This window comes from Mizuhopecten yessoensis, unplaced genomic scaffold (assembly GCF_002113885.1).
Source record: "Mizuhopecten yessoensis strain PY_sf001 unplaced genomic scaffold, ASM211388v2 scaffold6697, whole genome shotgun sequence".
Taxonomy (NCBI): Eukaryota; Metazoa; Mollusca; class Bivalvia; order Pectinida; family Pectinidae; genus Mizuhopecten; species Mizuhopecten yessoensis.
In genome coordinates this window covers 260074-274710 of record NW_018406679.1, presented here as the reverse complement: position 1 = coordinate 274710, position 14637 = coordinate 260074, and the positions used below count along the sequence as shown (strand labels likewise).

The window sequence follows — 14637 nt, the reverse complement described above, 5'->3', positions numbered from 1 at the left end:
TTGAGATTTTATAGATACCTGGTAGTACCAATACGGTTGAGATTTTATATATACCTGGTAGTACGAATACGGTTGAGATTTTATCTATACCTGGTAGTACCAATACGATTGAGTTTATATATACCTGGTAGTACCAATACGATAGCGATTTTATATATACCTGGTAGTACCAATACGATAGCGATTTTATATATACCTGGTAGTACCAATACGGTTGAGATTTTATAGATACCTGGTAGTACCAATACGGTTGAGATTTTATCTATACCTGGTAGTACCGATACGATTGAGATTTTATCTACAGGCGCGTAGCTAGCCCCATTACCATGTGTAAGCCCGAGATGGGGTTGCCGAAGGCAGCCCCCCCCCCCCCCGAAGCGCGAGCAGGGGGAGGGTACGGGAGGGGGTATTCCCCCTCCCTTTAAGTGGGGTCTGGGGGGTCTCCCCCATTCCCCCCATGAAAAATGTGTTTTCTAGAACGTCTCAGGAGCCATTTCACACGTCCTGATGTCTGTTTTCTCGTTTTAATCCGCAAGAAAAAAGTCCTATTTTTTGTATATAAATATACCTATTTACGTGGATCCAGTGTAATTCTGGAGATTAACCGTCGGTATTGCTTTGTACACCCTCCATACATACATTGTCTGGTTTTTACCTAATCTTGATAAATGCATTTGATGCTTCTGCATTAGTGAACATGCAATTGGGTTTATCTTTCTCATAATCTGATCCGAGTTAATTGGGAAGCGAGGTTACCTCCGCTGTCACCTTTACTCAGTCTCCCACACAGTTTCGTCTTCTGTTTGTGCTTTGTGACTGGTTCCTTATACTTGCTCCTGTTATTTGTTGGTCATTTCGAGAAGCGAGGTTGCCCCCACTATCATCGTAAGGCCCAGCTTTGCAGTCTCCCACACCGCTTCGTCTTCTGGTTTCATAAACATTTTGTGGACATGGAAGAAAATTAAAGTTTAGTTTTATATACGTCCATTATAGAAGGTATTATTATGCGCAATCTGACAAAGTAAAAAAATACAAAGCACCGTGATTTTTTAAAATTCTGTTGTGTTGTAATTTGGCAGGCTCCAGAAGACAGTTTTCGTCATTTAGTTAGATTCCAAAGTGTCCTTTCCTACGTTTGGCAGCAAAGAACTCCTCTATCGCAGCATCAATGTCAATTGTCATATCTCGGTGAATATGGAGAATTGACAATGACAGAAGACGCTCCTGTCCCATTGTGCAACGAAGGTACGTCTTCACTCTGCGGAGGGAACTGAATGAACGCTCTGCTGACGATGTGGAGACTGGCATGGTTACAAGTATTGCGACCATCGTCCAGACACAAGGGTACAGCTCGCGGTTAGTTAGTGGAAGCGTTTCCTGCAAAGAAGCAGGTTTGATGGTGTTTGGAATGTTCCATCTCACAGTCCATCGCCTAATCTCCTCTTCAAATATCTCACGACCCTAAAGATGGAGTCGTTTGTGCCGGGCGTGAGTTTCTCAATTTACTCAATCGAGCAGTTTAGTTCCGCCTGGAGCTGTCCATTAATGCAATGGACATTTCTAAACTTTATACATTTTTGAACTAACTATTAACAGTGAATCATATCTGAGGAATTATATATGTATACTATATATTCAAAACTTAAACTCCATTTTATAGTATCAGCAAGAAAAAAAAACGTCATGAAAACCTATACTTGTCAAAATCATGTGCAAGCCCGGGCTTATTGGATTACATGGTAGCTACGCGCCTGATCTATATATACCTGGTTGTACCAATACGGTTGAGATTTTATCTATACCTGGTAGTACCAATACGATAGAGATTTTATATATACCTGGTAGTACCAATACAGTTGAGTTTTTATCTATACCTGGTAGTACCAATACGATTGAGATTTTATCTATACCTGGTAGTACCAATACGATAGAGATTTTATATATACCTGGTAGTACCAATATGATAGAGATTTTATATATACCTGGTAGTACCAATACGGTTGAGAGTTTATCTATACCTGGTAATACCAATACGATAGATTTTATAGATACCTGGTAGTACCAATATGATAGAGATTTTATATATACCTGGTAGTACCAATACGGTTGAGATTTTATCTATACCTGGTAATACCAATACGATAGATTTTATATATACCTGGTAGTACCAATATGATAGAGATTTTATATATACCTGGTAGTACCAATACGGTTGAGATTTTACCTATACCTGGTAGCGGAATACTTGTTTTATGGACCATCACTTTCTGTCACATGTTATACATGTATATATATTCGGGGATATGTAAAATCACGTTTTGTTTTTTCTCTGAGTATTATCAATAAATAATGTAACATACTGAAGTCACACGTTTGTTTTTATCGATTCCAATAAATCTCTATTATATATTTATCAATGAATAAGCAACAAAAGGATAGGCCTTCCACCGAAATCTATGAGAGTACTTGATTCTAACGTAACTGGGTCTGAAGGAGAATACTGTTGAAATATTAGCCAATTCAACCCCTTTTAGCACTGTCCCTCAAGCCGTTTGTCTTTGTCCATAATATAGAGACCAATTCAATGGTTTTGAAGTCCAAGTCCAGGTTGTAATTTTAACGGATGATGCACAACACATATATTCAGCATTAATTTCTGTCATGGGTAATGCAGAAATTTCCTTTTTGTTTTACAATAAACAATCCTAAAATTGCTTTATGGTTTTCTTTCTGTATAAATCAGTCTTTTTTGCGGAGTAAAAAGGAAAATAGTAATGGCGTCAAGAGAAGATGACTTGTGAGACATGCTGGTCAACTGCAGTCTCCGACTCATGGATAGGACGGAGGAGAATATTAAAGTAACGTACTGCACTCTCCTCCTTAAAGGCTTCTGCAATGTAATGTTGTCTTCTTGCCAACCTAAAAAAAGACAATAAACCTTGATCAGGATATGTTTACAAAACTGAATAAAAAACTAACAAAAATAAATAATAAATAATGTGTTTCTAAACAAAATTGTATCATCCTTAAAATGTTAAATACAAAAAAAAGGTTGTTAATTTTGTAGAAGATTTAACGTTCCGTGATTTTTGTAGGATTGTTACTATAGAGTCCTGAACCTTCATACTGAAATTGTTGATCAGCTCAAGTCCTTATAGTTAATTAAGTGGGTTCTCAAATTGTTGATCAGCTCCAGTCCTTATAGTTTATTAAGTGGGTTCTTAAATTGTTGATCAGCTCCAGTCCTTACAGTTAACTAAGTGGGTTCTCAAATTGAGGGTGAGTCCCACAACTTGACAAAGGTGTCCAAAATATCACTGAAACACTATAATCCAAAGGTTAATTTTAATGATACAAGCACATCCATGTAAATATTTGTATAACTTAACGTCCAGACTAACGCCTTTCAATCACGCACAACTACCTATGACAGTAGTGAATCCTATCAAATGAACAATTTGTCTGGACAAGATTGTACCAAAAAAAAGGGCAGTAACTCTTGTCTAGACAAGATTGTACTACAAAAGATTGTACTACAAAAGATTGTACTACAAAAAGGGCAATAACTCTTGTCTGGACAAGATTGTACTACAAAAAGGGCAATGACTCTGGTCTGGACAAAATTGTACTACAAAAAGGGCAATAACTCTTGTCTGGACAAGATTGTACTACAAAAAGGGCAATGACTCTTGTCTGGACAAGATTGTACTACAAAAAGGGCAATAACTCTTGTCTGGACAAGATTGTACTACAAAAAAGGCAATTACTCTTGTCTGGACAAGATTGTACTACATAAAGGGCAATAACTCTTGTCTGGACAAGATTGTACTATAAAAAGGGCAATAACTCTTGTCTAGACAATATTGTACTACATAAAGGGCAATAACTCTTGTCTGGACAAGATTGTACTACAAAAAGGGCAATAACTCATGGGATCCTAATAAAAAAAGCACAACTGACTTTGAAAGACATAAAAATTCTACTGGAAAGTAGCGTCCCTTGATAAAAATATCAAATGTGGTGTGTTACTGCTATACCTTTATAGCGGCCAATTTCCTGAGATAGACGAATGGACAATAAAAATTGGGTGTATTGAGATACAGAAAGAAGATAAATATGTTACTATATCACCAGAAAAAGTAGAATTTTTGTCTCTTGTTTTGTTAAAATTATGGATTAATCTGAATAAAACAATATCGTTATTTACTATGTAACATGTACATGTAGCTTTGGTGTGCCGTAGTTTCAGATCTGGTTTTAATCACAGTGATATTGGATGGATCTATACATTATCTTTACAAATGTCCTTAACTGTATGGCTTAATATTGTGTATGACACACTTGACATTGACTGTACTTACATTTTGAAAAGGATGAGACTGACCAATGTCCACTCTGCTGGTCTAAAGATGATGTTCTGACTTCCGAGTCTGCAAAACCAAAGAGAAGCTGATCCCCAAACTTATCAAACACATCCATGTAAAGAACTAATTTGGTACTGTTCAATTGTATTCAGATGTTTATGTTATACAGATACATCAAGGAAAGAACAGACTGCTAGCTAGACTGAAGATGATTCATTTTGTGAAAAAAAGAAAACTGAATTGTCAGTGTCAGAGACATATGAATGGTCAACATATTATTCTAGCAATAACATTTTCTTCAGACTCAAAATTGTTTTATTTGGTTGAATTCTCATTCTTATCTGTCTACAATGTACTCATCCACTTAAACAAATGGGCATGATATTGAAGTAGAGCATGTCTGTCATTCATTAGTGTTACACTTGAACATACTGGCATGACATGCACCAGTGTTCAATTTAAACATGGGGAAATAACTTTCAATAGTAGTACACTTAAACATACAGTCTTCTCTGTACTGTTTGCCAGGTGTTGCATTTAAACACATCCCACTATTTGGTGTAGAGTACTTTACCTGAATGTTGACACCAGTTGTCTTAATTCTGAAAACACTTCCTGCATGGACAGCTTCAGTGGAGTCAGAATTTCATGCATTCTGTCCCAAAGATTTCACAAAATGTTATATTACATGTAATTCATACATATGTTCATGTACATACTTAACAAAACAGTGTGACCTCGAGCACCTGCTCACTCTAAAGTCTTATAGTAACTAAAGGGCTGAGTAGAATTCTTATCATCAGATAAAATATATTGAAAATTTTACAATTAATTGTTCAGCCAAATAAAACTTAGGTGTAACTCAGTCACTTATATCCTTCAACCTGTCGCATAATGTGTAATATACATAACAGTTTATCAACTAGGTCAAAGTAAGGAAAGTGTGCATATGTATATTAACATAAGTAACCCAAACATTTTAACATATGCAACAGGTACAAAATAATAGAAATAAATAGAAAAAGAAGAAGTAATATTGTTAGTGTATATTCTACCCCTATAACACACGAATTATACGACTTTCAGTGGCCTATATAAAAATGTTTGTGTATATACTGAACACATTGCCGTAGCAGGAAAACTTAACAGCAATATAAGATTTAAACCTGGAACCCACTCCCTTTAGATTACTGATCTACCAACTTACTCCAGTTCTTTAAAAACATAATACATCCATATTGAATCTTTGTGAGAGGTATTAAAACAAAAAGGGACAGAAAACTTTCAATTGTCCACCTGAGAAATACTTACACCCTGTTAATTTTTTCCATAACAATTTTCTTTCTAATCAGCATTTGATCATGACTGTCCACTGTAGGGAGGTGGACTTCTGACTGCTCCTGGACGTCCTAGTAAAGACAAATAACACTATAACAAATCAAATGATATAGATTCAACTTTGAAATGTTTAAATTGTGTGACATATTTTAGTTAAATATCGTATTGTTGCTAATATTCACGAAGGTTTTAATTTTTGCAAATTTCAAAAAAAGTGTTACAAGTCACAAAGTTAAAACCCTCCAGAAGATTTTGAGATCTTCACAATAACATCCACACTTCACACGTCCCTGATATCAACATCCACACTTCACACATCCCTGATATCAACATCCACAATTCACACGTCCCTGATATCAACATCCACATTTCACATGTCCCTGATATCAACATCCACACTTCACACATCCCTGATATCAACATCCACATTTCACACGTCCCTGATATCAACATCCACACTTCACACGTCCCTGATATCAACATCCACAATTCACACGTCCCTGATATCAACATCCATACTTCACACGTCCCTGATATCAACATCCACAATTCACACGTCCCTGATATCAACATCAACACTTCACACGTCCCTGATATCAGCCGAGGCTGCTCGGTCAAAACATCATTTTTAAAGAAAAAACATTACATACAAAAAAAGTGAAATAGGTAAAATAGAAATATATAAATAAAAAGTCTGAAATAGACTTACAGAAAATGTAGTTAGTGAAATTAAACCCCTGAGTGTAAGTTCCCGACACAAAATCACAAAATTTTAATCCCATGAAATTTAACAACTATGTAGTCATTCATGGCTTGGTAGGTAGATCAGCAGGTGTTCTCCATTCATTCCTATAATAGTAATTGACAAGTCTTGTTTGTTTATTTCAGTTAATGAAGGTTGAATGAAAGGCTCACACCAAAAAGTGAAGTGAGTTGGAACGCTGTGCCTCCTTAATTATGTAATTTTTTACTTTGTAGCTAAGAGATATTTAATAAGGGCTATGGTGCTTGAGCATGTATCTTTTATTGATACAGTAGATTTCTCTTAATATCACTTCCCATTTGTCAGAGAAAAACATGATATTAACAGAAACATGACATAAACAGAAAACATATTTTCTGATGTTTTTCAGCCCTCAAAAACCAGAAGTGAACTTAGTCAAATGCCTAAGTGATGTGGCTCTACGAAGAAGATTGATATTTTGTAACTAACCTTGTTCTTTACCCTAGTTGAAATAAAGATATAAGTAAATAAGTATAGAAATAAATATATTATTTGTATTTCATTTCAGTATGCAGTTACATTTCATATAGTTAGTAGCAAAATGACGATCAGTACGATTGTAATTATGATTGTTTACTGCAGTAGTGATGTAGGCATACAAGTGTTTGGCTGGTATTCTGCATCAAATTCAATTGTAAACATGAGACTTGGTAAATATTTACCTATATCTTGATATATATACTGTTCTTTCGCTAGTAACATCTTTTTATAGGTTAATTTCCTTAGATATTTGCTGCAAGTGTGTAATCGAAGATAGTACACATGTTATAATTAGTTGAAAGAATACATCACACTTGGCATTAGAAAAGTTTACAGATGTTAGACTGTCCTAGCTCCCCCAACCACAGGTGAATATCATGTTAACAAGTATGTAAGTCAACCTATTGTTTAACAGTCAGCCAGGTGTAACCTATTGTTTGACAGTCAGCCAGGTGTAAAAAATACCCTGTTAGGCCGAGGCATTGTTTACATAATGCGTCCAGGGTCACTGAGGGTGTGACAGAAGGTCCCCAGGGCATTTATCATGAATCATTACCACCATTTACCTGTATTTTTTTGTGACAGTGGCCAAAAAAAAGTGATATTAAGAGAAATCGACACAAAATCAGGTGATAATAAAAGAATTGAATTGCATAGATTATATAGCAGGAAAAACGGTGCATCAAAAAAACATGATAATAACCGAAAAGTGACATTAACAGACGTGATATTAGGTGAAATGTACTGTAGTGACCTAATTTACATTTCCCCAACAAATATTTTGCATTAAATATTATTTAAAGTATTAAAACAAGGCTGTCTACCTTTTCCTTCACGACCAATGCTGCACTGGTCTTGCCCTGTAGGTAGTGTGCCACCTTGTTGCCAAATTCTTCTGTTTCTTCCTTCAGTATTCTGTAATCTGGAACTGTTTTCTGTGGAATAGATGAATCCTCCATTTTGGATTCTCCTATGAGATCATCAAGGTCATTTTCACTGTTACCTATTCGCCGACATAATTGTTCATATTTCGACTGGAATCCTATGTGGTCAATTCTATCTTGTGGAGTGTCTGATTCCTGTGGTGATAAAAAGTCTATGGTTTCCTTGGTGACCCACTGTTTCATTGTCTGACACAGAATCATTATCACAGATTTGGACGGTGTTACGGGGGTTTTAGGATTTTTTAGTCTCTGTTGTTGTATGAAGGTTGTTGACTGTGACACCTCAGCAGGAAGTACTTGTGGTTTTATCATAGCAGGTCTTGTTCTACTGACATTTCCCTGCAATTCAGGATCCTGACACATACCAGAATCTGGAGGTTTCACATTGTCACACACAACATTTGCTGATGCAGGATCAATATTATTTTCAGAGTCTTTAGTAAGTTTTGTGACTCTAGGCTGACCTTTTCCTGATTCAGACTCTTCATCATCATCATCTGAATCATGTGATAGTTTTGTATTGGACATCTCCACTTTCAATGGCTGAATATCTGCCAATTGACCAAGCAAATGTTTTCGTTTGTTCAACAAAGTCTGAAGATGTTTCATCTTTGCTTCAGCATTCATTGTGTCACCATGGTGTCCAGATTCTGTTTTTGTCTCAGAATTCTGATTAGGGTTAATTACTGTTGAGTCACCTTTGTTTTTAGATTTTGTTTCACCTTTCTCAGCATTATCTATAAGATTGTCTTCCTGATGAGTACTTTTGGAATGTGACTGTGTGACTGACACACTTCTGTCTTGGTTGGAGGAAGTGTTGCTATCTGCTATTTTAAGGGACTGTAAATTCAACATGTCCGGGTTATTAGGACCCCTGTTTGCTGACTTATCCTTGCTTTTCGCCTCATACTTCTCCAGCCTTTCCAGTGACTGCACTTCTTGTCTCAACTCTGATTGTATAGAAATCACTTCATCTCCTTCTAACCCACTGGAAATATAAAGCAGAATGAATGAGGAGCTTTTGTATTTAAGGCTCCTTTTGTGTATTTGGTTCAACCAGTTGAAACGGTTGAACCTGGAAAAAAAAACCAGGCACAGATCTGAACTGAGGCTGACAAAAGGAATATTCGGCACGTGTAGATTGAGGAGTCCAGACGTACCTGAACGAAACTACTAAGCTGCTAGCTATTGCTAGTTTGCGTTATTTCTCTAAACAAGGTCAATCTATGTATAGATTGTAAGATATGTTATATAATTTAGTGGAAGCATGATAGAAGGCCATATCATTCTTGATATATTGTTATTTATTCTCCGAAACTGTGCATTTTTAGCTCTGCTTATAGTTCGGTCAAAGTGCGTTTGTTTAATAATCTACGCCACCTGAACTGTTGTAACCGGGATAGGCGAATGTAACCTAAGTTATAACAAGAGGCCCAAGGACATTAGCGGTCACCTGAGTTATATCATAGGTACTGGTAACTTTATTGTTTAGATGTGATGTGGAAATCAGCATGTAAACTAAGTGAAATACAATACTTGTCATGTCATCAACAGATAAGAATTTTAAAATATTGGTAAATGTTCCCATTGGGACCCCGCCCTAGCCCCTGGGGATGGGGCAGGAATTCTGATTTTACAATGTAATACCCTCATCCACCAAAGATGATTCTGACCAAGTTTGAATAATTTTCTGCTGAAAATGGATAAAATATACCCAAAAGTATTATTTCCCTATATAAACTATAGTTAACTTTACCCCCTCCCCAAGGGGGAACAGACGGCTCAGGGGTCCTGAAATTGACAATTTCAATAAAGCTCCTGATGATCGTTCTATCCATGCACTGAAATTGACTGTAGCTAAGTAAAGTATCTCTGAGTTTGGAAAGAAGATTTTTGGTTTGGGGTAGGAATCCCAATTTTACATTTTAAAACCTTCTTTCTTTGGACTCCATTGATAATTCTCACCAAGTAAGAATAGTTTCCTACAGAAAATAGTAAAAATATAACCAAAAGTGTTATTTCCTAATATAAACTATAGTAAACTTTACCCCCTCCCCAAGGTCGTGAAATTTACAATTTAAATAAAGCCCCTGATGATCTTTCCATCGACGCAGAGATAATGACTGTAGTACCTCTGAGTCTGGAGAAGAAGATTTTTGAAATATTGGTTAATTTTCCCTTTGGGGCCCCACCCTGGCTACTGGTTCTTGAGAAAAAGTGGAAAATGTAAAAAGTTTTACGCACTACGGTTGACGCGGACGGAAAGAGATCGGAATAGGTCACTTGAGCAAAGCTCAGTTGACCTAAAAACTGAATCCATTGGATCCTAGTACTGAGGCCAGATCTACTGTAATAGACACAGCTATAACTTCAGCTATACCTTCATTTGTATGAGTGACAAATCCTTACAACTGAACACTTATAGCTCGTCAGTAGCCTGGTTAAGTATGTTTAGACAAAACTTCAGCATAAATCATCAGCTTGCCACTGATGTAAGGGAGACAACCACTAGGTTCAAATTCACAAACCAAATATATCAAAAAGTTTGTGTTACTTCAAATTTAACACACTGTAGTACACCTTTTAAAGTGTTAAATTGTGTCTTTAACAGATGACAAAGTTCTGACAATCATTTTGTTACCATTAGAGTCAGCTAGCTTAAAATTCTATAGATTTATACTCAAGTTCAGGTGTGGAATTGATTCATAGACATCTACAGTAAAACCTCGCTATAATGCATGCCCTTATTTACTTCCTTAGTGCCATCATAAACTAAGGTTGTGTTTCCTGTTTTTCTTCACAGTTCTTTTATATATCCCCTTCATTATGAATCACCAAATAATGCCAAATACCAGGTGTACAATGGTGGCAGTATCATTTTATTTTAATATTTATCAAAAATGGCTGTTTATGGCAAATTAGAAACATGAAGACCTTTAAGAGCAAACACCACATTGAACAAGTACATGTAATTAAAACGATTTCACATATTTGAATTGTAACAATACCTCAAAACACTGACAGATCACAAAGATTTGTTTCCTCAATTACTTGATGCACATTAGTTTTAATTCTATTGGAATAACAGAACAGAATAGTATAACTATTGCAACAGTATTTTCACCAATACATGAAGCAATACATGTAGTATGACTGGAGTCAAAGCTGGATGCACTAGCTACCCCCCATAAAGACTGACCTTGTGGCTTCCTGTGGAAGGAGTTTGAACGGTTTGTCATTCACATGTTTCCGACTCCAAAGAGGAGCAGTCAACAGCTGTCGCCTTAAGTACTGAGAGGCCGTGAAACACTGGTTGCTGCAAAAATTCTGAGAAATCACAGAACCAACATATTATATTTTTACCTTTGAAAAGAAGACATTATCTCAAACATTCAATGCTGTATAATTTATGTAACATTTAAATGATAAAGTCTCTATGTTTTGTGTTTTAATTTTTATTTTATCTAAACCTGTATATAATAACGATTTTATTTTGTCCTTCTACTTGTTTTTTTTTAAAAGCCAAATTCATGCATATAAAATCACAAACTCAACAACTTGCACCGAATATTCAGTAAAACCCTGTACAATCTGATATTATTATTGTACACGAGATGGCTGATTTGGTGGATAAGTTCTTACAAATTCGTCATGTACGTGTAACAGAGGTAATTATTTTGTCAATGACTCCGGTAGGAGTCAAACCTGGGACCTCTAGCTTACCAGTCTTACGCTCTACCTAATGACCAGAGAGAAATTCTCCCTAGCTGAGTCGGTAGGAAACGGCAAGTATGTTACCAGGGTGACATCCATGTAATCGATGTACCTTTCTGGTAGTGATGTCATATACTTTGTTACTCCTCGTAGAAATGTGGTACTTCTGCTTTGGAATCTATTGACAAGAAAAAGTACAATCTTAAATACATCTATAATGTATGTTAGAATGAAGGTTATAAGATTAAAGTAATATTAGCAGTGGAAATGATGCAGTGTCCTTCAGTCCAGTCATTTACACTCTGAACAGTGAATATGGTAAGGTCTTTTATGTCCATAATAACCTTTGCAGGAAAAACCTTAATTGGCATGAAATATATATAAAAATGAGGCAAAGGGGTGATTAACAAAACATGGAAGGACAACTCAATATTACAACTGGTGCATAGAGTAAGGAGATACTATTCACATGCCAATGGAAATATCCAAAATATGAGGGGAGGCCAGATTTTTGAAATGACAATGCACAGAAGTAGCATATGGCTGGGTTTGTTTTCATGAGCTTCAGTAAACATGCTGTATGTCAGCTATATAGCTATATTTCTTAATAAAGTCTTTTGGTGATTTGTGAAATTGTTTTTGCTATAAGACCTAGTCTGTACTTACGTGTCCTAGGGAGTTTGGGCAGATGGGATAGCCACATAACTTAGCTATGGCTCGCTCCTCTATAATATCGTCGTAGTGATTCGGACATATGTGTAGAGCCTGAAATAAACAACTGGTCATACAATGTATGTTCCATGCTGGAGTGATAAATCAACGATTTTAGAAGAAATGTTTCAGGCAAGTCCTGAACACCTTTTTCAAATTTTGATGATTTCTATTACATTGGGGAGGGGAATAGACTTAAAATCTTAAAAGGAACATACAAATAGTTTCGGTGTTTGTATTGGTATGGTGAAAAAGTCACAGCAATTTTTTACAAGCACAAAGAGACCTAGAGTCATTACACTCATACAAAATATGTTAATAATCAACTGAATGAAGGGAGGACCAAAACATTTCACAAAAGACTTTTATAATGAAACACCAAGCAAATCACATTTCGTAGTAACCATATAACCAAGACTTACATCCTGTAGTAGTGTGTCTTCAGTAACAGGATTTTCTAGCAATTTCTCCACTATTTTGAAAGCTTTTTTCTCACATTCTTGGCGTCTTCGGACATCTTGTTCAATTTTCTTTCTTCTTTCTGCTTCTTCATCTCTGTTAAGAATGAAACACAAAAACAGTAAATTTCTTTTAAAAATGAAACCTACATCTTTTGCAATAAAAAAATATATATATACAAGGCCTTGCAGATGATACGAATACCCTTGCAGTTAAAAGTGATAAGGAATACGTAATTTTTGATCACGGAGGATCAAAATGCAAACTAGTACAACAGTGATGTTTGTGAACATATGTGTGAACTTTCAAAATCTTTATTTATAGTAACAGTTACCCAGTTTTTGACTGCAGAATGACGAAATGTGAACTTGTACAAGAGTTGATGGTTGTGAACATGTGTGTGAAGTTTCATGAAACAACCCAAAACCATTGTAATCATACAAAAATGTAGCTTTAAGCCGATAAATTAGTTGATGCTTTATGATGTATTTATGTGATTATATGTTTACATTTGAATTGTTTTTATTCATAAATTATACATATATCTACATGTACACTTTATCATTATTACATGCATAACAGTAAATTGCATCTACAATGTTCAAAACTTGTTAATAAGATGCATTTTACATTGCAATTGGAATAAAAAATGTAAATTAAACCATCTTTGAATTCAACATTTCTTTGTTTTGTAAGATAACATGGATGGTTATATAACATGTATACAAAAATGACTAGAGAAATGGAAATATCTCAAAGTAGAAACACCACTAAACATATATAATTCATATAAATTATATAATTATTTAGAAAAAAATGCTGAAGCCCTAAAACTGAAACACAATAAAATGAATACTGTATCAGACCTTTTTGTTTTAAATATTCTTTTTGTTATTAAATGAAGTACAGTACATAAAAAGCATTTAATAGATTCTCAGTCACGATTGACTTCCCTTACTCCAAGTAGCATGTATACCATAGATTGTTTGGCGGACAACACAGGCTAAGAATTATTTTTAACTAATGAAACCATCTGATTTAAATTTCCATATATGTGTTAAATTAAAGGGTTGTTTGCAGGTATTTTTTTTGTGTATTTTTGGTAATTTTTGGGGAAAATTATCCTATTGAAATCTTGTTTAAAACAAATATCAAACATGAATAATGCTATTCCCAGTTTTACTAGTAATATATAGTAATGAATTGTTACGACTCCTATGAGAGGGAAAAAGAGAATCCATAAAAAGATAGTTACATGTACATGTGCCAGTCACATTTGTAATTGCATGTCAGTTTATTAAATCTGCATATCTGAATGAAATAACAACTTTTAGACACTGAAATTTTCTGTAATTTTAGACAGGCTGTCACAACCCCTTTTAAGTTTATAAGGAACAAAAGCGAATTAAAGCTCATTGAATGCTCGACACTGAAAAGGAGCAGAAAATTGTCCTGCATTGGTCTGTAAACGATGTGCATTGATTAGGTTGCTTTACAAGCGTCAGCTGTAGGGAATTTCCCTATATAGTTGACAGCGCGCGGTGGAGCATCGGGCTGGAGAGCCAAGGGTCGCGGGTTCTAGCCCCAGCGACGACCGCCACTATCTTTATCACTATTCCACGCCCTGTTACAGTCTACTTTGTTAACGGACACAGAAGCTAACTATGCATAAGTAACACCAACAGAGACCTACATTATTTGCTGGCCACCGCTGTGTTTTGGTTTCGTTCTGTCCTTTTGAAAAGAAGACATGGTACAACATCAACTATGCTTTCAGCTAACTTTGAGAGTTGTCGGTGTCAGCTAAAAGTCACGTTTCATCAGGGCGCAGCCATCTTTGTTT

At 35.6% G+C, this 14637-nt stretch overlaps 1 protein-coding gene across 2 annotated transcripts; it reads right to left on the bottom strand.

The window, feature by feature from the left end:
* Positions 1-232: 232 nt before the first annotated feature.
* Positions 233-14633, bottom strand: LOC110452472 (RNA polymerase II subunit B1 CTD phosphatase Rpap2-like). Of its 2 annotated transcripts, XR_002463192.1 has the most exons (11): positions 14488-14633; positions 12758-12890; positions 12291-12389; positions 11737-11802; positions 11110-11237; positions 7791-8898; positions 5676-5773; positions 4939-5019; positions 4362-4430; positions 1767-2919; positions 233-268 (listed from the first exon to the last, which is right to left on the bottom strand). XR_002463192.1 is itself a non-coding variant. In XM_021501032.1 (10 exons), exons 1-10 carry the CDS (start codon positions 14544-14546, stop codon positions 2781-2783), a joined length of 1980 nt encoding a protein of 659 aa, XP_021356707.1. In that variant the 5' UTR covers positions 14547-14633; the 3' UTR covers positions 1708-2780. The 2 variants fall into 2 exon arrangements, 1 of the variants encoding a protein (XP_021356707.1); XM_021501032.1 differs by lacking the exon at positions 233-268 and having other exon boundaries at positions 1708-2919.
* Positions 14634-14637: the final 4 nt, after the last annotated feature.